The 24,304-nt window shown below is 40.0% G+C and overlaps 1 protein-coding gene across 1 annotated transcript; it reads right to left on the bottom strand.

Moving 5' to 3' along the window:
- Positions 1-446: 446 nt before the first annotated feature.
- UBE3D (ubiquitin protein ligase E3D) lies at positions 447-22,432 on the bottom strand. Its single transcript, XM_069065049.1, has 4 exons — positions 22,280-22,432; positions 15,730-15,926; positions 11,303-11,393; positions 447-718 (listed from the first exon to the last, which is right to left on the bottom strand). Exons 1-4 carry the CDS (start codon positions 22,333-22,335, stop codon positions 460-462), a joined length of 603 nt encoding a protein of 200 aa, XP_068921150.1. The 5' UTR covers positions 22,336-22,432; the 3' UTR covers positions 447-459.
- Positions 22,433-24,304: the final 1,872 nt, after the last annotated feature.

The raw sequence follows: 24,304 nt of genomic DNA on the forward strand, positions 1-24,304 counted from the left end.
TAGCAGGGTCACAGAGAATACTCCAGTCTAGGCCTATCCATTAGGACAGGGGTGGGGAATCTGCAGTCTCAAGGTCACATGTGGCCCTCTAGGTCCTCAAGTGTGGCCCTTTGACTGAATCCAAACTTCACAGAACAAATAAAAGTTCTGTAAAACTTGAATTCAATCAAAAGGTTGCACCCAAGGACCTAGAAGGCTACATGCGGCCTCGAGGCTACAGGTTCCCCACCCCAACATTAGGAGATGACATCTGCATTCACCATCTCTTCCTCTTCCTCCTACCTCCAAAGCAGTTTTAGCTTTTAAAGACCATATATGCATTCTACAGCATTTAAACATAGTCTAGAAGAACAAAAGAAAGCAGCTAAAAATAAAGGATTTCACTTGATAGGACGACGTCCCTAACAAGCCTTGAATTAAGAAAGGTTGGAGAAGCCAGTGTCAAAGGCAACATCTAACTTAGCATTTATTTTTGAGACAAGAGTTTACCGATTCCAAATGGCTCTCCGAAGCCTGGTGAGTCTCTGCTTGGGCTATTTCAGATCCTAGCATACATGAGTCACTTCTTAAATTCACCAGCAAGTGAGTGTCTCCAATGAAACAGTCGTTCTCTCCAGGATTAAGTGGCTTATTAGCAAAGGGATCTGGGTGGCAACACCATTCTTCAACTAAGGCATTCCAGTTTTCACTTGGCAGAGGGAGAACTCTGAGGAGCTTCCTAGTTAAAAGAGAAAAATGTTAAGAGTTTCCCCATCACCCCCCCATCTCAACAGGGGTCTTTAGCATTTACATAAATGAAACAATGAAAAAGATGGAAAGGTTAGATCTGCCTCACTTTGTTTTTTAAACCTACATTCTATATTAATCGTCTTTTTCAAGCAGCACCCACCGCTGTTTCTTTCTACAATTTTTTTCCCATAATGTGGCTAGGCAGATGCATAATAAAGCATCTATATAAGTGCTGAAAAAAAAAAATTGGATATCTATCATATTAAAATGCCTCTGCTTCAAAATAGCGTATTGTCAGATGCAATTCTCTTTTCCTAGTCTATGTTTATAGAAATAATTTAGTGATTAAGCTTAGAATAAAAATAAAATTTAAAAAAAAACCACATGTTCCTAAATAAAAGGGTTTTCATTATATCTACTTCTTAAAATTATTTTTCTAAGTATATATAGGAATTGAGGGATGTAGTGCTATTTATTTGTTTTTATAAGCATTTATTATTTCTCCCTCCTATTGCCCCCCCCCAATTAAAAAAGAAAAGAAAAGGAAAATCCTCAGAACAAATACATATAGTCCAACAAAACAAATTCCCATATTAGCCATGTCTAAAAACATGTATTATTCTGTATCATAAGCCTCTGGCAGCAAGTGGATGGTATGTTTCATCTTCAGTCCTCTGGACTTATGGTTTATCACTGGGGACAATAGTGTTCAATACTGTTTCAGAAAGGGATTTGAAGTTCACTTCAACTCCCTTTTCTCAATAGCAAGTTCTGGGAAGTTTAGCATTTGGCTAATGTAGTAGAATGAATCTCAATAATAAATGAGTTCCTCTTCCAGTCCCCACTGAAGCTCCATGCAGCAGGCATTTGGAAGAATGAAACAGAAGAAAGAAAAAATAGGGAAATAAAGAAAAGACATGGTTTGGTTACTGGCCTGGCAGAGAGAAACAGAGAAGCGGTCTCTGCTCCTTGTTCACTCACATCACATGTAAATGAATGCAGCAAAATCTCCCTTCCTTTTTACTACATCCCTATAGTCTGCTCTCCAGAGAAAACAAGTTTCTTGAATGTAAGTTCTACTTCATTTTTATCTTTGTCTAATGCCTAGCACCATCAGCACTTTACAAATGGTTGCTGAAATTGCGTTGGTCCTTTCAAGTTCTCTGGGAATTGGAACCAAAAATCACCCCTTCTACAATCCAACTCTGTTTCAAATCTGATGGTCATTAGCTTCACTATGGGAATTCTCATCCCTACTCTCCAAACCCACCCCCTTAAGAGGAAAAGACCAGTTTCAAATGAGAGAATCTGGTCATGTTGACAAAAGAAAGCCATTGCCTTAACAGAGTCATAACATCAGTCTTTTCTGAGGCCTGGCTAGAGATGAGGGACAGGAAGGGATGAAGCTTTAGAGTTTACAACATTTAAAAGGTGACTTTGAGAATCTTGCCAAGAAAGCTAATTAGACAGCACTATAACTTCCCCTGACAAACAAAAGAGACAGAAAATGACATCCATCAAACCATATACTTGTTAACTGACAGAGGAAGTCATAAACAATAACATATACTTAAAGGGTATATGCTGAAGGATGGACACAACCTTCAAATGGTTTATCATATAAAAGAGGGGATAGGCACTTCAATTCACAAAAAAAAATGTATTAAGTACCTACTGTGTGCTGTACCCTGTGGATAAAAAGACAAAAACAATATTCGGTAATATGAGGTACAGTGAGTGAAGGTGGCAAGGGAAGAATCAGACAGTGCTCAAGGAAACTTTGGGGGAAAGAACTCTAATACCTAGGGACCAAGAAAGACTTCATGGAGGAAGTGACAGCTGAGCCAAGGATGGAGGGAAATTTAAAATTCTGAAAATTGAGGATAAGAATACATTCTAGGTAAGAAATATAGCTTGTGTGAATGCCTCATATGTGTGCCATAGCAAAAAAAAAAAAGAAAAGAAACAGTAATGTATTTTGGAAATAATCAGCAATTCTATTTGGCAGGATGGCAGTGTACATGAAGAGGACTAATAATATAAAAGTAGGGTCAGGTCCAAATTTTGGAGAGCCTTAAATCTTGGGCTAAAGAGTTCATATTTTATCTTAGGGGCAACAGGGAATTACTGCAGGATTTTCAGCAGGGGAGTAGCACAGTTAAATCCCTGCTTTAGGAATATTATTTTGATAGTTGGATGGAAAATGGAGTGGAAAGGAGAGGGATTGGAAACAGGGAAATCAATTAGAAAGCTATTATAAAAGTTCAGGAAAGAGGTGATGAGGGCCTGAACTAAGATGATGGCGATGGGATGGATACAGGAAGGCATATGAAGTTAAAATTAACAAGATTTGACAACTGAATAGCTATAGATGCAGCCAGCTGGTGCAGGAAACAGAGCATTGGGCCTGGAAAGAAAGACTAGGTTCAAATCTAGCCTCAGATACTTCTTAATTGTGTGGCCCTGAACATGTCACTTAACCTCAACCTGCCACAGCTTCCTAACTGTAAAAATAAGGATGATAACAACCCCTTACTTTAATAGAGTTGTGAAAAAACAAACAAAATAATATTTGTAAAGAGCTTAGTATGGTACCTGCCACACAGCAGACGTTACAGAAAATCCTTATTCCCCTTTCCTATAGGTAAGAATGTGAAAAAGAGGAAAATGTCACAGAAGACTCTAAGGTTTTGTTTTTATGTGGGTTATTTTGCTCAATTTTTTTCTTCTTCTTTATTGTAAGAGGAGGCTTATTATAAGGGAACGAAGGGGGGAATACGGTAAGAAATGTAGGCGATATAAAAACAAAAAATATTTTTTCAAGTGTAGTTTAAATGCTGAAAAGCTTGATATTATTCTTTTTTTAAATCTCCATTTAATTATACTTTACTCCCCTAGAGAGGTTTTAAGAAGAAAATGGATAACTATTCATCTAAGTGGCTTTTAGATGAAAATCTTCAAGGAATGGACTAATCTTAAGATCTTATAACCAGCAATATAGTTGAATTTCAGATGCATTTTTGAATTACTGACCAATTTTCACCTGGGTTACAATTTTTAAAATTCATGAAAATGTAATAGGGATGAATTACCTCAGTATTATTGAGGGGTAAAATGTTTCAATCAATCAACAAACATTTATTAAGCCCCTACTATGTGCTAGGCATTGTGTTAGGTGTTGAGAATCAAAAGAATAAAATAATTCACAGTCACAAGAATCTTACATTTTAATGGGAAGGCAATAGGAACACATATAAACATGTAGAGAATAAATATAAAGAGAATAAACAAAAATATATACAATCTAGTGACATACAGGGTTTGGTAGCAATTGGGCTGATAAGGAAAGGTTTCATGTTTAAAATACCATAAGCAAGGTGGGGAAAAATGAAATGACCATTACTCTAACATAAACCATAAATCAGCAGTACCTCCTCCCAACCAACCTACACCTCCCCAACCCTCAGTGGTAAGGAAAGAGGACTTCCTGAGGCAGGATCTACATTTCCGATTTTTAAAATTCAATATATTGAATAATATTCAAGATCTGGGAACTACTGCTAGGCCTGAATACAAATCTAACTGATGCCATCAAAATAAGCCACAATGGAAATTTACTGCTATATATTTTGAATCCTCTCTTACATTCCACTGTGCACATAACATTTCTAGGCTTTATATTGTAGTCTCAAAGACACAAAATGCAGCAAAACTTCCATAATTCAGGCTATTTTTGGAGGAAAGATCCTGTTCATTAAAAAAAGAAAAAGAAATTGTCCAGGTTCATTAAAAAAAAAGTCAAAACATAAAACAACTTAGTTTAAAAAAAAAAAGATTAAGGAAATTACACTTGCTCTGAGCAGTGTGTTGTAGAAGAGAGAGTACTATCTTCCAGTTAGAAAAGAGTTGTGTTCAAATTCTACCTCTGATCCTTATTGGTTGCATAAATCTGGGCAAGTCATTTATCCTTTCTCTGCCTCAGTTTAAAAATCCATAAAATGAAAGTAATAGTATCTATAGTACTTAGCTCACAAGGTTTCTGTAAGGCCCATATGAAATAAGGTATAGGGTGTCCCAAAAATCTTAGTATAGTTTTAAGCTATTAAAGTTTACTCTCCTAAGAATTTTGGAACATCTTGTCTGTGTAGCACAATATGAACCTTAAAATGATATTACTACTATTGCTGAAGAGCAGCTAGGTTGCACAGATGGCCCGAATTCAAATCTGACCTCAGACATTTACTAGCTGTATGATCCTGGACAAGTCACTTAATCCTGTTTGCCACAGTTTCTTCATCAGCCAGCTAGAGAATGAAATGGCAAACCACTCCAGGATCTTTTTCAAGAAAACCCCAAATGGGGCAAGACCATCTCAGCCTAGTTTTCCCTTTGTTGCATTTTAAAATCTGTCTTGAATTACAGTTTTTGCCATCAATATTATATTCTCTATTATAACTGGGGATTACTGTACAATTTAGAGCTAGAAGCTACTTTTTTTCTTTTGGTTGTTTTTTTTTTTTTGCAGGGCGGAAGGCAGGGCAATTGGGGTTAAGTGACTTGCCCAAGGTCACACAGCTAGTAAGTGTTAAACGTCTGAAGCCGGATTTTGAACTCAGGTCCTCCTGACTCCAGGGCCGGTGTTCTATTCACTGCACCTAGATGTTCTATTCACTAGCCGCCCTAGAAGCTACTTTAAAAGTCATCAAATCATTTTACAGATTAAAAGACTGGGGTTTTCTCCATTTAAGTTAATTAACAAATTAAGTCAATTAGTAAACTGAGGTTTTCTTAAGTTATTTCAGTTAATTGAGATTAACTTACGAAGGTTAAATAACTTGCTATAAGGCTCCATAAAGACATAGGAAATGAATGAACAAAAAATTATTAAGCTCTTCCCATGTGGCAGGCACTCTGTTAAATTCCAGGAATGTAAATACAGAAGGTAGGGCAGTACCGGCCTGCAGAAGTTTACATTTTCTTTTTAGAAATAAATTGTTATTGATATATTTTGTTTTTAATATCACCTCAATTTCTCCTCTTTAGCCCTCCCCCTTTCAGAGAGCTGTCCTTTACAACAGAGAAAAGAAAGAAAATGAAGATGAAGAGAAAAGGGGGAAAAAAGCAAAATGATCGCCATATTTTTTTTTTAAATCGATAGTATATGCTATATTGCACACTTCTAGACACATACCCCAACACCTGGGGGGAGGGAGGGAAGTGAAAGGAGGTATGAACTTTGATTTCTTTACACTACCCAGAAAAGAATTCAGAAAAGGAAATACAAGAGGGAGTAGGGAGAGGAGGAGATGGCGAGATGGCCCAAGGTGCTTAGCTGATTCACAGAGCAGCCAACTGATACTTCCTTTCCAGATGCAAAGGTAGTTTTGATTTGATTACACTACCCAGAAGAGGATTCAGAAAAGGAAACAGGAGAAAGAGCAGGGAGAGAAAGAGAGGGCAAGATGGCCCAAGGTGCTCAGGAATAAAATACTTCAGCCCCACCAAGGGAGTTCTAAAGTTGAATAGACAAAGTACCCTACTAGGGTTGGGGGCCAATGTCATAAAATAATTACTGTAATAAAAATATAACTAATGATATTAGTAGAGGGCTTAGGATCAGAGTTTTGGAACCAAAATGAACCTCAGAGCCCACCTAATCCACCCCCTCAGAGGTTAACTGAGTTTGCTTAAGGTCACACAGTTAATAGGAGGCTTTACAGTTTTCAGCATACTTTCCTATATATTATCTTATCTGATCATCACAACAGCCCTATAAGGTCAAATTCTTAACTCAGTTTTATTAACGAAGAAATTAAACAACATGCTGAAGGTCACACAATTAGTAAAGCCCAAGCTTTCTGATGCTTAGTTCTGTACACTCTTATGCCATGCTCTTCTGCATCCCAACCTCACACAGAGTCTAACACAACACCCTGAATATGGATCAGCAGCACTGAATAATAGTTAGTGTGTTCCATTTGAAGTCAAGAAGGCCTGGGTTCAGGGCGGCCAGGTAGCACAGTAAGTAAGAGCACCGGCCCCAGTGTCGGGATGACCTGGGGATCGAATACAGGCTCAGACACTTAGCACCCACCCAGAAACACCTGGCCATGTAACCCTGAGCAAGTTACTTAACCCAATTGCTTTAAAAAAAAAAAAAGGGCCTGGGTTCAAATCCAGTCTCACACACTTAATAGCTGGCTCAGTCACTTAATTCTCTGTGCCTGTTTTATCATCTGTATGAGGACTGTTGTGAGGACCTAATGGGTTAGCATGTGTAAAGAACTTTACAAACTTTAAAATGCTATATAAACGTGAGCTATTATTACAGCACTCAAAGATGGATGCATGTAATTGGTAATATTACATGCAAGTATCTGCCAAAGGCTTGAAAACATTGCTCCCTACAATTTTGATTACACAATTTACTTAGCAAGATTCTTTTTCCTTGGTACTGAAAAAAACTCAGCCATCAATCTGGACTTGTTCAAATCAGAGTGTGAGTTCCCACTCAATGGGGTGCAAATGAGTAAGGTTTTAGGGCAGTAGTTTCCAGCAAAGAGAACCAGATAAGTATATGGCATCTGCCCAGGTAAGGCAGTCCTAACGATATGGCTGCCATAAGCAAATCTCCTTTGAAAAACCTCCTCAATAAGCACAGATGCTGGGTTTTACTCTCCTACCACTGCCATTCCCTAACCCCTTGGGCAGGAAGCTTAAGTAGAAAGCCACTGGGTTATTTTTTTTTTTTTAAGCAATTGGGGTTAAGTAACTTGCTCAAGGTTACACGGCCAGGTGTTTCTGGGTGGGTGCTAAGTGTCTGAGCCCGGGATTCGATCTCCAGGTCTTCTCAACACTGGAGCCGGTGCTCTTACTTGCTGTGCTACCTGGCCGCCCCTGGGTTATTTAATATAGTCAGTAAACGCAAAAACCTTGTACACAAATTCACACATGTTGGGGAAAGCATCTGTAATAGAGGGGGAAAAGAACTGCAGGGTGATAGTGCAAAGCCTTAGAGGGAGCCATCTGAACACAAACTAATTACTGTAAGCACTTAATGATGGTGACCTGTGTAACAAAAGCCAGCAGAAGTTCAATACAGCAGGTGTGATATAGGCAAGGCAGGTAGGCCTTCCCTAAGTGAGGCAAACACTAAATAAACCATACTGTTTACCTCCTAGGAGAGACGAAAAGGGAGGGACGGAAGGAGAGGGAGAGAGAGAAAGGAAGAAAGGAGGAGGGAAAGAGAGAGGAAGGGAGGGAGAGGGAGGGAGAGAGGGGAGAGAGGAGAGAGAGGAGGGAGAGAGGAAGGGATAAAGAGAGGGGGAAAGGGGAAGGGGGGAGAGAGAGAGGGAGAGAGAGAGAGAGAGAGAGGGAAGGAAGGAGAGTAGTAAGAAAGAGAGGTAAAGAGAAAGGGAGGGAGGTGGAAAGAGAGAGAGGAGGAAAAAATGAAGGTAGATGGGGAGGGGGAGAATGAGAGGGAAGGAGAGAGAAAGAGAAGGAAAGGGAAGAAAGAAGAAAAGGAGAAGAAAGAGAGGGAGAGAGAGAGTCACCAAAGAGAAAAAGACAGAGAGACAGAGGTGATTAATTTCTATGGCATACAAACATGACATGAAGTCAGGAATAAGTTCAGTCTTAAAGAAGAAAAGTTTAGGAAATACTAAGCCAGAAAATAATCTGCTCCAAAGAAATTAATTTCTTCTCACTTTGTATTTTAACTCTGCCATTTGAAGAACTTGTGGTAAAAGGAGGAAAAGTCCTACAAAGTCGTCTTCCTCCCTTCTGCTCCCTAGCTAAGAAGATTTATTTTAGCTCTAACTGGTAGATGACTCTAGATCATTCCAGAAGATGGATAAGAGCAAAATTGTGAGGCAGCATATGTTGGATTTGGGGTCAGAAGACCTGGGTTCAAATCACTGATGTGCCACTTTTACCAAATGTGACCTTGGGCAAATCACTTAACCTCTTAGGCCTCAGTTTCCTCATCTATAAAATGAGGAGGTTGGCCTTTAAGGTCCCTTCCAGCTCTAGAGCTACAATCCTATGAGATTCCTAAAGAGGAAAAATGGGAGCAGAAGATTCAGATTTTATCCTCCCCATTCCTTCCCCATTCAAACAAATCCAGAAGCCAGGAAAGACTGAGACAGCATGTCCTCCCTCTATCAACTGTATTTGGATAAGATGCCATTGAACTTGACAAACAGGTATAAAGGCTAGAGAACTTCACCGAGAAGAATGTTTAATGAACTCAACCTAAGAAAGGAAACCTCCAGTCATCGGATAACACACAAGACTAACTACAACAAAACTTACACTGAAAAAAGGGAAGGCCTCATTCTCGCACATTCTCACAGGTGTGGGCACCCAGAATCCCAAGGAGGCTTGCCATAGACAAGACAGACTAGACAGTCTCAGTCTCAAATTAAATATAACTAGTCAAAACTAACAGGCAGGATAATAATTTTCCATCACCTGCCACCATGCATTCTTCCCCCACCCTTTCCCTTCCCCAAAGTACTCCCTCATCTCTACCTTTCAGAATTAAAGGTTCAGCTGAGGCCCCACCTCCTATATGGAGACACCTCTGATCTCCTCCAGCTGTTACTACCCTCAAATTATCTTGTGTTTATTCATCTGTGTACCTGTTTGTATCTACCACCACCTCCCCCAAATATAGAATATAAACTCCTTGAGGGAAGAAATTGTCTTTCTGGGGTTCTTGATTAATTATGCAAAGTCCAATGCCTTGTACACAGTAGATACCTAATAATCATTTGCTTAACTGAATTTGCACTGAGTGCTTTCTATCTGCATAGATTTTAATGAACCCCAATTCTCATCACAGCTTTGTCAATTATTCATATAGTGGATAATAAAACAGTAACACTTCAATTACCTTGAAGACCCTTGTTGGCAATCTAACCTTCAGAGCCAAGAAGAGGAAAATGCCAAATAAATAGAATAAATTTCTCTACCTCACCCAGAGCCTATTTACTTTAGCCAGAATTTCAACAAAATGTTTGAATGTAAGATGAGAAGCAGCAAATGAGAAGGGAGTAGATAAAAGGTAAGGAACCACTCTAGTTCTTCAAGAGGAGCAAGAAATCAAAAAGCATGGTCATCTGGATCCATTTGTTAGAAGGGCGAAAAGCAATGTTCAACTGTGAAAGCACAAACTTGTCATGCTTGTTTAATTCGGCATCCACTCCTACAGGTTTTCCCAGCTTTCAATAATTTATAGGAAAACATCACAAAGCAAACAATTCTCAACATCATTAAGAACTCTGATCAATACAATGACCAACCATAATCCCAAGGGAAGGAAGATGAAGAACACTACCTGTCTCCTGAAAGACAGGTGATAGAGTCGAAATGGACAATGAGTCACACATTGTTGGATGGGGTCAACACGTGCATTTCCTCTGCTTCACTCTAAATATCTGTCATGAGAGTTTCCATTTTTATTTTTGTTTTTCCAAATGGAAGAGAGAGAAGATGAAAGTGGGAAAAAATGCTTGTTAATGAAAAAAAATTTAATCAAGAAAAGTCTAAGTGTAATAGCAGCTCACTTTTCTATAGCCCTACAAGGTTTACAAAGCACTTCCCTCAGAGAGAATCTTATGAAGTCGGTAGTGAAGATCTTGTTATGTTCATGATATGGATGAGGATATGGAGGCTGAGACAAAGTCACTTAGCCAGGGTCACACAGCTAGTGAGTACTGGGCCTTGGGATTGAGATGCAGGTCTCTCAATTTCAAATCTAGTGCTACTGGGGCGGCCAGGTAGCACAGCGAGTAAGAGTACCGGCTCCAGTGTTGGGATGACCTGGGGGATAGAATCCGGGCTCACACACACTTAGCACCCACCCAGAAATAACTGGCCATGTAACCTTGAGCAAGTTACTTAACCCCAAATGCTTTAGAAAAAAAAAATCTAGTGCTACTTCTAACACATCATGCTGTCTCTCAAACAGACTTTGTTTAAGGTGGCAAAGAAGAGAATAATTTTCCAGCCATCTGCCTGGAAAATCCATTTCTGTGAAACACCATACTTCCTCAATTCTGCCAGGTACATAAAGAAGAGCTGTTGTATCTTTGGAGACAGAGAGATGCTACCTAAGGCTTAAGCACACGCTCTGATCTGAAGGTCTGTAATGATTCACAAAAGCCAATACCATTTCTCCAGTTCATCACAGAAGAAACATTGTACCACTTTGCCCTGTCTGTAGGAAGGGGCTCCTGATTGATCCTGTCTAAATCGCACCACACCAGCACAATCACATTAAAGCTGTCACATGTAGGCCCTGCAGTAGAACCATGGGAAGATCGGAGGCACCACAGAGTGAACCACCAACCCCCAGCATACACAGCCCTCACCAACCACCACTAAATGTGCTCCTTACCTTGCTTTTCTTTTTTTTTGGAGAGGGGAGGGCAGGGAAATTGGGGTTAAGTGACTTGCCCGAGGTCATACGGCTAGTAAGTGTTAAGTGTCTGAGGCCAGATTTGAACTCAGGTCCTCCTGACCCCAGGGCTGGTGCTCTATTCACTGTGCCACCTAGCCACCCCCTTACCTTTCTTTAATGATGATTTCACCACAGGACTGGCAATAAAACACGTAGCACTTCAGGGCTTGCAGGCTTTGGTTCAAAGTGGAAACCAGTTCTGAAGGAATGAAAAGAAAGAGCAAATCATTTTGGCTTTAGGACATATAGGACATTAACATTCATGTAGTTCAGTAGAAAGCATGATGAAGTCAGAAGGGTGAGCCACAGGACCGGAGTTCTAATACTGCCTCTGCCACGTATTCTCTGCACGTTTTGTTGCTGTTCTTTGATTGTTTCAGTTGTGTCCAATTCTGTGACCCCCTTTGGAGTTTTCTTGGCAGAGATAATGAAGTGGTTTGCCATTTCCTTCTCTGGCTCGTTTTACAGATGAGAAAACTGAGGCAAATAGAGGTTATGTGACTTACCCACAGTCACAGAACTAGTAAGTGTCTGAGGCTGGATTTGTACTGACTCCAGGGCCCGCACTCCATCCACCTACCTGCCGTATTCTCTCTGTGACTCTATACAAATCACCTAGCCTCCACGGCCTTTGTTTCTCATCTATAAAATAAAAGTGTTGGGGGCAGCTAGGTGGCACAGTGAATAGAACACCGGCCCTGGAGTCAGGAGGACCTGAGTTCAAATCCAGCCTCAGACACTTAACACACACACCACACACACACACACACACACACACACCCCTAGCCATGTGACCTTGGGCAAGTCACTTAACCCCAACTGCCCTCCCAAAAGGAAAAAAATAAAAAATAAAATAAAAGGGTTGCACTGGATCAGGGGTTCTTTATCTGAGAATGTCAGGGGGTTCATGAACGTGAATAAAGAAAAAAATTACATCTTTATTTTCATCTACCTGTCCTGAAATTTAGCACTTCCTTTAATTATTTAAGAACATGATCCTGAAAAGGGGTCAGCAGACTGCCAGAGGGAGCAGTGACCAAAAAAAAAAGCTTCAGTGGATGATCTCTAAGTTTCCTTACAGTTCTAGATTCTAAGGTTTCTTACAGTTCTAGATCTAATCAGACAGCAGCATTAGACCCCTACCACCAAATAATGCTGACACCTTCCCCAGATACATTTTACAAATAATCTTTTGCCGATTCAACCAGAAGCAAACAACATAAACACATTTTGCACTGTCTCCAAAAATGTCAAAGAACTTTGCAAGCTTCTTCTTAAGTATTCATTTCACAGGTTACTTAAAGTAAGATGTCATTCCTCTTATTTTGTAGAACAAGTATAACAAAAAGAGAGTAAGACAGAAACACAGCATTTCAGACACCAGACTGTCTACCTGAACAATAACCCCCTCTACAATATCTCTAACAAGTGGTGATTCAGCCTTGGACTGAAAATCTCCTGGGAAAGGGAACCTTCCCCTCCCAAGACAGACCATTACACCAGTGGTGTCAAACTCACAGAGAAACTGGGGCCACTAAACATTACATAAGGATAAAATAAGAGCACATGCAGGGGTAGCTAGGTGGTATAAGAAGACTCATTTTCTTTTTTTTTTTTAAGCAATTGGGGTTAAGTAACTTGCTCAAGGTTACACAGCCAGTTATTTTTGTGTGGGTGCCGAGTATCTGAGGCCGGAACCAATCCCAGGTCTCCCGACACTGGGGCCGACGCTCTTACTCACTTTGCCACCTGGATGCCCCTAGGAAGATTCATTTTCATAAATTCAAATCTGGTCTCAGACACTTATTAATTGAGTGACCCTGGCCAAGTCATTTAACCCTGTTTGCTTTAGTTCCTCATCTAGAGAAGGAAATGACAAACCACTCCAGTCTCCTTGCCAAGTAAACTCCAAATTGGGTCATGAAGAGTCTGACATAACTGAAAAACAAATGAATATTGACCCTTTTTTGAGGCAATCAGGGCTAAGTGGCTTGCCTAGGGTCACACAGCTATTAAGTGTCTGAAGCCAGGTTTGAACTCAGGTCCTCCTGACTCCAGAACCTGTGTTCTAACCACTGTGCTACCTAGCTGCCCCTTGAATATTGACTTATAAAACCTCACATTATCTGTGCTCTATTTTTATTTATTTTGCTAAATATTTTCCAATTACATTTTAATCTGGTTCAGAAGCACTCAGGACAATCATGGGCCACAAGTGTGACACTTCTGTATTACACATTTGAACAGCTCTAACTATCAGAAAGTTCTTCCTGACATCAAAACTAAATTTGCCTTTATGCAAATTCTACCCATTACTACTGATGCTGCCCTCAGCGGTCAGGCAGAACATGGTGGATCACTCTTCCAAATAACAGCCCTTGAAATATAACTCTCTTCTTTCACTTCTCTTCCCACCCCATGGGAAAAGCCTCTCCCTACCAGATTTTCTCTTCTCCAGACTAAACAGCCCCTGGAACAATCTTTATAAGTCATGGACTCAAGTTACATTGCTTGCCTTCCCTTGCACGTTCATCAGCTTATCAATGTCCTTCCTGAAATATGGTACCCAGAACTGAACACCAAACTCCAAATGTGGTTTAATCAGGGCAGGATATTAGATTTCTCTCAATGTAGCCTGTCTCATTTGACCCACATCACATATCTTGCAAATATGCAGTCCCCACATGCCTTGGGGCCAGAATGTTTCTCCTCTCTTTTCCTTTCCTCTCCAGGTATTAATGCAGCCACCGTGGACAATGTGGCCAGACCAATAGATCTATATCATTTCTGAAGTGATTTACTTAAAAAAAAAAAATTACATCCATTTTAATTCAGCTCCACAGAATTCAAAAGAAGCTCCGGTTTGCTCTAGAATATTATTTCCTGACAATAAGAAAAAGTATCATTACATTCAGCATGTGCCTGAGGATGGAATTGCTAGCTCCTAGTGAGCACTCTTTCTCAGAAGCAAAAATCAATTCTGGTGAAAATTTCAGTGATTTGTATTATTTTTGTCAAGCCATTTGCTAGGTTATCTGAACAAAGTCAGTCCGTTTTCTTAATTTCAGTTTCTCAGTCATCAGTAATAGAACAAAGGATAAATAAAGCCCAATTGTTACTTAAATTCTCTAGAGAAATAACCTTCTTTTCTACTTTGTACTCCAGCCCCTTCCCCACCCTAGAACAGCAGAATGCAGCAATTTGGTTTATATTACTCCTTTTTCCTGGAACTCCTTAAAAAGTGAAAGAGTTGTTCCAGATACAACAGATAATGATGGAAAATTAAATAAAATTGGGCACAAAAGAATTTGCAACCTGCACCAGAACTGGGAGTACCCACACAGATGAGAGCATTTAAGGAACTTAGGACTGAAGGAAGTCTAGTTGAAATGAAATAAATTTACAAATTATCAAGATGGAAATACAGTTTAATGGTGCTAAGTGATGAAGGGGAAACTAATAGTATTACTGAGCTGCAAGCAGCTGGAAGTGGCCAGAGTTCAAATTATGTGTTGTAAAGAGGTGTCCAGGATCCAAAGGTCAATTGCCAGTATAGCAGTACCATCTGCTGGTGAAACAAGAGAAACCATACTTTGTCCTTTTTGAGGGGTGAGGAAAGGAAACCTTTGTTTCCTTACCAAGAGAAGGGCTTTCAGAAACAATGGAGTTCTGAGGACTGGTGCCTGAGGACACGTTTTATACTAACGTGTAATTTATTATTCTTTCACTGCAGGTGAAATTCCACTTTCAGGAAAGAAGAAACAGTTGAATGAGGGTAGCAACTAGTTATAATAAAAGCGGTATAATATTTGCTTCAAAACACAATCTTACCAATAATCAAAGTCTAAAAGTTATCAGTTGATAGGTGTGGCATCGTGGATCAAGCACAGGGCTTGAAGCCAGTTAGACCTGGTTTCAAATCCTACCTCAACCCTAGCTGTGTCACCTTGGGCAAGTAAGTCACTTGACCTTTCTGAGCCTCAGTTTCTCTATCTGTAAAACAAGTGTGGGGCTTGATGTAGCTTTAAATCTATGATTTGATGATTTAATCTGTGATCTATTCAAATCCAAACAGAGGCTTCCCCTAGCTGAAAACAGGTTTTTTGAAACTTCAGAATAGAGTTAACTATCAATGTCTCCAAAAATCAGCCCCTAAGACATATTCTGATTCAAGCTCATAGCATTATGCATCTAACAAGTCATTGCTAAAGGAATCTGTACTTTTCCCAATCCGGGTCAGTATTCCCAGGCCTCACCTGGAAACTTTTTGCCTATTGTTGGGAAATGCGACTATTAGTACCTCATCAGCCTGTTTATGGCCTCAGCATGACAGCATGACCCCCTTCTCTTTGCAGCAGTCTCTGATCTCATTCAATCCACTTGCCCAACCAAATATATTTTCCTCAGAATAAATAATTATGTGTTTTGGACATTACAACCAGATAGATAAGGTTAACTTTCCAGGACAGACGTGATCTCTAATTCATGATGATGAAGTCAATACTATGACAGTAATTAGTGTTCACTTTACTCACTCTTGTTCAAGTCAGCCTGAACGAGAAGTCTCATATGGATCCCATCTCCAGACACATACTGCAGCCCACGAAGAGAAGAAGGGACAAGCCTGACCTCTGGTGGAAAGTTGATTTCTCTGCACTGTTTGAGAGTTGTCATCTTCAGTACCGATGGAGTTATAGAAACATCCATTGGCAAGCTTCCTTGTTTTGACTCTCTGTTGATTGAAAAATAAAACCTTTTTCTCATTAGCTCAATTTTAAGAATACTGATTACGCAAATCTAATATTAAGTGCGACTAAATTGATTATAATGCACCAAATCATACGATGCTTCAATATTTGCACAGATCTATAATCTTATTTATCAATGCAGATACCCCCTACAATGGTCCACACATATCTTCTCATCTCGGCCAACTCTTGTCCATGCAACAGTAAATCCTCTAAGAAGGCTGTCCCATGAGTTTTGAGTTTCATTCTATCTTGAATTCAACCATGTCTTCAACCCCTACAGTATCTTCTATTCTCATAACAAAGAAAGACTATAATATAGGTTTTATTCATATATAGGGCAGCTAGGTGATGCAGTGGATAGAATACCTGGAGCCCAGAAGACCTGAGTTCAAATCCAGCCTGGAACACTTAGCTATGTGAACCCTGGGGCATGTCACTTAACGCTGTTTGTCTCAATTTCCTCACCTGCAAAATGAGCTGATGAAAGAAATGGCAAAACCATTCCAGTATCTTTGCTGAGCAAACCCCAAATGGAGTTTTGACTCAGACATGACTGAAACGACTGAACAACAACTGACACCAGCATTGTAACATGTATTTTGGTTTTGGACTAGACCTGTGCTTTCACTGATATTTAGTGCCAGGGGAAGCAACTATTTCTACCTATGCAGATTGGTTCTTGCTTTGCAACTTGAGGTATTCAAGAGTTGCCTGGGGCACTCAGGGGTTAAATGAGATGAACATGATCACAAGGATGTATCAGAGACAAGATATGAACCCAGATCGTCCTGATTTTGAGATTGGCTCTCTATCCATGTATTAACAACCACACTAGCACACAGGGTGGGCAACCAGCACAGGTTCTTTGATCTGCCTTTCTAAAAGACAGCTTTAAAGGAGTTAACCGGGGCTGGCTAGGTGGCGCAGTGAACAGAGACGGCCCTGGAGTCAGGAGGACCTGAGTTCAAATCTGGTCTCAGATACTTAACACAAAAAACTAGCCATGTGACCTTGAGCAAGTTACTTAACCCTGATTGCTTTAAAAAAAAAAAAAAGGAGTTAACCATCTTACTTTAATTAGCAGACAGATAAGTAAATCTTTTTTTTTTGCTTTTTGTAGGGCAATAGGGGTTAAGTGACTTGCCCAAGGTCACACAGCTAGTAAGTGTTAAGTGTCTGAGGCTGGATTTGAACTCCAATCCTCCTGACTCCAGGGCCAGTGCTCTATTCACTGTGCCACCTAGACACCCCAAGTAATTATAAACAGCATCTAAATAGCAGAGTCAAGACTTGTATCTAGGTCATCTGAGGGCAATGCTTGAAAGGGGAAGGATGATTTTAACAACTTAAATCAAATTGGTTTGGATTTGCTTTTTACCCTAACTTGCAATGGAATTTCTGAAAAAAAATCAGAAATTATGTTATCTACTTCCCTATTCTCTCATTCTGGGCAAATCAAATTCTTTGGCCAAAAAGAATGTAATTAACACAACTTCTCACATTGTTCTTGAGTCCTTCTAGTTGTCAGTCATGTCTAACTCCCCTATGACCTCATTTGAGGTTTTCTTGGCAAAGAGACTGGAGTGGTTTGTTATTTTCTCTCCAGCTCATTGTAAAGATGAGGAAACTGAGGCAAACAGGGTTAAGTGACTTGCCTAGGTCACACAGCCAGCAAGTGTCTAAGGCCAGATTTGAACTCAGGTTCTCCACACTCCAGGGTCAACTCTCTATCCACTGTGCCACCTGGCTGCCCCTTTTTAGAAGGAAGATATAGATCCATTTAACAACATAGCTGTATCACTCATTCAAATCCAGAAACAAAATCACAAAGTCACCAAGTATCCTAACCTGGAAAACATCTTAATCCTACTGCCTCGTTTTACAGATGAGAAAATTACTTATTGTAAAATACTGCAAATTGGTAAAAACTTGCAATGTCATAGTAGAAATCTTGGTGGATCTGCTGTGCTAAAATCCCAGCTCTGATATTTACTATGTGATTATAAACAATTCATTCTCTTCCCTAGGGCTCACTTTGCTCATTCGTAAAAGGAGGGATCTGGACTAGATGTCTCTAAAGTCTTTTCCAATCCTAATAATGTTAATGAGCCTATAAATAACATGTCTAGTGCAAATAGCCAAAAACACAGGCTTATGAAGTAGGAAAAAACTCTCAAAAGTCTGTGACTTTTCCTATGTGTCCTGCACTCCTTACAATATAACATAATATAATAAATAGTTATAGAGGGTTAGAGCTTGGGGTGGCTAGGTGGCACTGTGAATAGAGCACTGGCCCTGGAGTCAGGAGAACCTGAGTTCAAATCTGGCCTCAGACGCAACACAAAAAACTAGCCGTGTGACCTTGGGCAAGTCACTTAACCCCAATTGCCCTACCTTCCCCCCTCCAAAAAAGGAGGGTTAGAGCTGAAAAAAATCTTTAAGATCACCCAACCCTTTCAATTTATAAATGAGGAAAATGAGAGACCCAGTTAAATAACTTATCCAAAATCACATAGGGGGCTTTATCAGCTTAAAGTTAAGCTATATTATGACCACCATTTAGCTAGCACAGATCAGATTTCTTGGCATTGTTTCATTCCAATTTTTTTTAATTTATAGGTAATTTCAGATTTACTTTGATATAAAACATTTAAATTATCCTGTATCCATAGTAATTAATCCAACCTCAGTTAGGAAAATAGGAATTCTCCTTTCCAATTCTGACACCCCATTGGTTCACTTTTATACAAACCTAGTTTGGGGAAGATCTAACCAAGCAAATTTATCCAAAGAGTATTCGAGAGGACAAACAGAAGAAAAATTTTAAAAGATCTGCAAAGATTTTTATAAAAAACTGGTTTTAATTATTAAGTACAATAGAGCCACCACAGTTTTACTCCAACATGAATCCCCGAGGAGGGAAGAAAGAGAAATGTCATTAAAAGGAACAAATATGAGCTGGCTCAGATCACGTGTACAGAGAGGAGACCTATGCTGGCAGGTACACGAGGAAAGTATTATAGATACTTAATAATAGCTAGCATTTATATAATGCTTACTATATGCCAAGCACTCTGCTAAGTGATTTACAATTATTATCTCATTTGATCCTCACAACAACCCTGGGAGGTAGGTGCTATTATTATCTTCATTTTACAGATGAGGAAACTGAGACAAACAGAAGTTAAGTGACTTGCCCAGAGTCACACAGCTAGGAAGTATCTGAGACCATTTTTGAACTCAAGGCCTAGCCCTCTATCCACTGTGATGCCTCACTAGCTCAACATTTACAATACATTTGAAGGCATGTAAGATATAAAATGGGAAAAGTTTTGGACCTTATTAATACCTTTAAAATATGACTGAGAGAACAACTAACAACCCACATGCCTACTTTCCCATCTACATAAATGTTTATAAAACTCATCTGAATTCTAATCAAGGACATCTTCAGTGAGGATATACTAAAAGGAAGGCTTTAAGAACAATAGTACATGGTAAAGATCATCTTTGCCATCACCAAATTGGCTAAAAGATGTCAGAAATATAAAATTTCACTGTGTTTACTGTTACTTGATTATAAAAAAGTCATCTGACCCATCTATAAAGGTTCTCTTCTAATAAGGTGTCCCCTCTATGTACGTACACAGGTCCAGCATCATTCAAGATTCCTTAATGAGATGATACAATAGGAAAAGCATCTATTAAGTACCTACTATGAGCTAGCACTTGAGAAACAAAGAATGAATAAAACAGTCCCTACTCAAAAATGACTTTTACCTTCTAATGGGGAAGACCACAAATACACATAAAAGCATATTTACAGAATAAATATAAAGAGAATCAATACAAAATAGTTTCCTATGTACAAGCAGTCAGGGGAGCAGGAAAAATTTCACGTAGAAAAGGTGGTATATAAGTTGAATCTTGTAGGAAGAAAGGAATTCTACAAGGTAGAAGTCAGGCTAGGTGAGCATGGAAAGTAGCCAGGGAAAAGGCATGGAGATGGAAAATGAGGGTATAACATCAGAGAATCAAAGAGAAAACTGGCTTGGCTGGGTCACAGAGTATAGGAGGGGGAGGGACATACAAGACTGGTTGAGGATAGGTTTTAAAAACTAAACAGAAGAATTCATACTTTAGCCCAGAAGCAAAAGGAAACCACTGCAGTTAATTAAGTAGAGGACCTTCAAAGAGTATAAAAGGGAACTTTCTATGAATAGATTGTCTCCAGATGGTATCAAACTTTGTAACACTGAAGACTATTCTAAGAGATCCATAAGAACGCCAAAGAATTTGGCTTAACATCCACACAAGAAAAGCCAAGTGGATGAAGTGTCTATTGCCTATATTATGACATACAAATGAAAAGACAACTTATAAAGCTTACATGTATGTATAGCTATACATGTACATATATGAGCATATTTGTGTGGGTGCATATGCATGCATATACTTGTGAAAACTATGTAGACACACATAAATCTATATCTATGTATCAGTATAAATATGGATGTGGCTCTAGATATAAATATCGATGTAGATTATGATATAGATTAATCTCTTAGATATGGATGGGACCAAAAGTATCAATGGATAAGTTGAGCCCAAAATTAAACAGAAGAGAAAGCCAAACTGCCTTCGGAAAATTACAAAACTCCTTCAATGATAATTAATTATCACTGGATGCAGGGCATGAAATATAACTCTAAATAAATATCACAAAGAAGATAATGAAAAGGGTTAATGGTTGTTGTGATCGGGGGCAGCATGCAACAAAAGGAAGCAAAGGATGTTATCAGAGAAATATGTCTGAAAGGTAGATTTGTCACAGAGAGCATAAGAGATAACTGATGTTATGTGCATGTATGTACAACATATACATGTACATATGCATGTATGTACAACAGCATCCTCACCATGTCAAGAGAAAACAAGGGAAGTACAGCACACTTTTCTCCAAAAGAGGTAATAAAGCCTGGGTAGCTAGGTAGGACAGAGGACAGAGGTCTGGGCCTGGAGTCAGAAAGACTCATGAGTTCAAATCTGGCCTCAGGCACACTTACTAGCTGTGTGACTCTGGGTAAGTCACTTAACCCGGTTTACCTCAGTTTTCTCATCTGTAAAATGAGCTGGAGAAGGAAATGACAAACCACTCCAGTATCTTTGCCAAGAAAACCCTAAATGGGGTCATGAAGAGTCTGACAACTGAATAACAAATAAAACTTGTGTTTTCTTTCTTATTCAATTTGAAAAGGTAATGGAAAAAATAGTGTACAGTTAATTTAGGCAGGCTGCCAATATGAGGAGACATGATGGAGAGGGTAGTGGAAAGCCAGGGGACCTAGGGTCTTATCATCTTTATCTGTGTCTCTCTAGGGCAAATCATTTCCTCTCCCTCAACCTGTTTCCTCATCCACAAAATGAGAGGTCAGAACAAGAAGGGGTGAGGTCTTCTCTGTTTCTAATCATGTTATAATAAGTCAGACTTGCCCTGGCACTGGAGAGGTAACAAGGGTGAGGTATATAGCAAAGGTAAGGATACTGACACACCTAGATTCACTCATCCCACTCCATCCATTCAAAGGGCTGTTTGGAAAAGCATCCACGGGTCAGCAGGGACTCACATGCCAATTTTTCTGACAAGTTCCACTTTTTTTAAACAAAAACGAGTCCTCTTTTCACAGACCAGGTGACAAATCAGGATAATCATATGATTATCAAAATAAACTTCAGTTTGTTTTGGAAATATTCTAGAGATCCGCGTGAAAAAAAAACTACGCAGGACACTTCAGGGCCAAATTCAAAGGAGAATCGCGAACAAGGAGGAGGGGCTTAGGGCTAGTGAGTTTCAGATGACAGAGGTGAGAAAGGAAAGGAGGGGGAGGGGAGAAGGGCGGGCAGAGGGAGAGAAAAGGTGGCCGGGCTTCCGGAGTTCCCCCAGCCGGAATGACGTCAGAAACAATTGCTCCCAAGCGCGCGTGGCTTCACCCGGCTAGGCTTGCGCCGGCCTCCAAAGGCGTCAGCGAGTTAAACGCGCTAAGAAGCTCTCCTGAGCCAGTGCACGGTCTATTGGCTCATCAACCACGCGTCAGGTCCCCCCACCCCACCTCACCCCCGCCCCAGCTCGTCATTTTACGCAAATCCGTAGCCTTTTCCCAGCCCAGTCACTTCTGCATCCTGGGGGAGGAATAGGATGCCCTGGTCAGGGATCCAGGGCGCAAGTCCATGGACAAGCCTCCCCGCCCCGCCCCTAGCTCGGGCGCCCACCCCTGGCCCTGGCCCTGGCCCGGCCACTGTAAGGATAGGGACTGAGAGGTGGGTAGATTTGTACCGGATAATCAGCAGTGAGTTCTGCAGCCGCTTCCTAATCTCCAGAAAAACGTCCATTGCCAGCGTCCCCTGGCCTCTCTTTCTGCAGGGCAGTGAACTGGGGGGGTGGGAGGGGGCAGTGTTGGGAAGCGGGTAGAGGTACAGTGACCCACGCTACAGCAGCTCAAGAGAGGCGCGGCCAAGGAGTAGGAGGAGCGCAGTGCACGCGCCGCCCCATCCGGAACAGCTTCTGGCCCCGCAGGCTCCGGCTACTCCCTGCAGCCTGAACTGCTAGGATTCAGAGTTGTTGGCACATCTGATCCAGACCCTTCATTTCACAGATGAAGAAACTGAGGCAGCATGACATGTAGGCATTGTGGTAAGCCCCGAGGATACCTAGAAAGGAAAAACTCATCAAGGACTAAGCCGGTACCCAAGCAAGTCTCAGTTTCTTCATCTGTAAAATTAATTATTCGGTGGCTTCCAGTTCTAAACCTTCCATTTCTAAATCTATGATCCTACGAGACACGGAAAAGAATTTTGAGTGGGATCAAAGAGCTGACAAGTTACAGGATCTAGGATGTTGGTGTTTTACCCCAGGGAAAATAACTTTGGTTAATAATAGCTTATATTTAATAGGAAATGTTGTGGTTGATGATTTCCTCCCAGCAAGACAGTATTCTTATCCCCATTTTACAGATAAGGAAACTGAAGTTTCCAAGAGGTTAAATGACTTGCCCAAGGTCATGATATTAGTAAGGATCTGAACCAGGACTTCAATCACACCCTTCACTATTTTACACTATTTCTCACTGATTTGTTGACCTATTTCAACTCCCTCATCTAAGATGCACTGGAGGCCCAGTAGACTTTAAGAGACTTTTCACCCAACTAAGGCATAGGTTGCCAAAATGGGAGATACCAGTTCCTGAGGGGTGCTGGAATGATCCAGGGGGGCAGTAGTAGCCTCCCTTGCAGTTGGGGAGTATTGAATACAAATAAGGGGGAGGTGGAAACATAAGGAAAGAAGAGAACAGAATCTTGGAAAAACTTTTGTACATGTTTCATCTGTTGTGTAACAGAGTTAAAGTCATAGAGATTACATTATTTTTCAAATAAATACACAAAATGCAAGTTATAACTCCTCCAGCAGTCAAGACAGGTCTTAATAAGCAAGTGTTGGCAGGCTAGTAGATAACACATTGTCCAGAAGTCCAGCATATATCAGGACAAGAAAATGTACATAGAATGATGTGCTTACAATATGATACTATACCGGCAATAGGCAATATTGCATCATCAAAATTTCATTGCAGAAAAAAAACACAAATTTACAATCATTATTAAATTTAAGATATCTCATTTTTTTCAGATTTATATTTTTTTTAAATGATGCCAATTTCAAAAGAAAATTAAAGGGTTGAAGAAAGTAGATTTCCGGGGGGCACTGAGTTGTTGTTTTTTTTAAAAGGACAGTAAACCAAATGAATTTAGGAACCTCTAAATTAGGGGCAGGGCTGAGATTAAAACCCCAGGTTTCCTTACTGTTGGACAAATCACTTAACCTTCTGGGGCACCAAGGATAAGAAGAGAAGCAGTAGAATAGGAAAAAAATATATATTAAATTTGTTATTCAAAATATATGAGCTAATATATAAAACCAACAGTTATTCACCACTAAGCAAATGGTAAAATTATACATAAAATTCTCAAGAGAAAAGTTGCATACTATTAACAAACATTTTAAAGTGTTCCAGGATTGGACTAGATAACCACTAAAATCATGGAGAGGTATTATAACACAGGGGAATGAGCATTAGACTAGGAATCTAGACTAGGACCATCTCGAGTCATCCTGATCTATATCTTGCCACTGAACACACATGGGTCCAGAGGAGGGAGGGAGGCTGGTGATCTTTAACAGCCCTCCCTCACTTAAATCCAATTCACTTGCAAGTCTTGGCATCATCTTCTTGATTTCAGTGGTCCTCTTATAGAATGAAGGACAAACCAAACTAGAAATAGGGAATATCCTTCAAATACTACC

This window comes from Petaurus breviceps, unplaced genomic scaffold (genome assembly GCF_028583685.1).
Source record: "Petaurus breviceps papuanus isolate PSGF00001 unplaced genomic scaffold, PetGlider_PUasm1.0 90667, whole genome shotgun sequence".
NCBI lineage: Eukaryota > Metazoa > Chordata > Mammalia > Diprotodontia > Petauridae > Petaurus > Petaurus breviceps.

Bases quoted from the DNA above. Each gene is read 5' to 3' on its own strand.
- UBE3D (XM_069065049.1), bottom strand. From the start codon at position 22,335: ATGGACGTTTTTCTGGAGATTAGGAAGCGGCTGCAGAACTCACTGCTG. The intron at 11,394-15,729 runs GTGAGTAAAGTG...TCATTCCTTCAG, and splicing joins TCAGGCTGACTTGAACAAGA to AACTGGTTTCCACTTTGAAC. The intron at 719-11,302 runs GTAAGGGGGTGG...TCTTTTAACTAG, and splicing joins GAAATCATCATTAAAGAAAG to GAAGCTCCTCAGAGTTCTCC.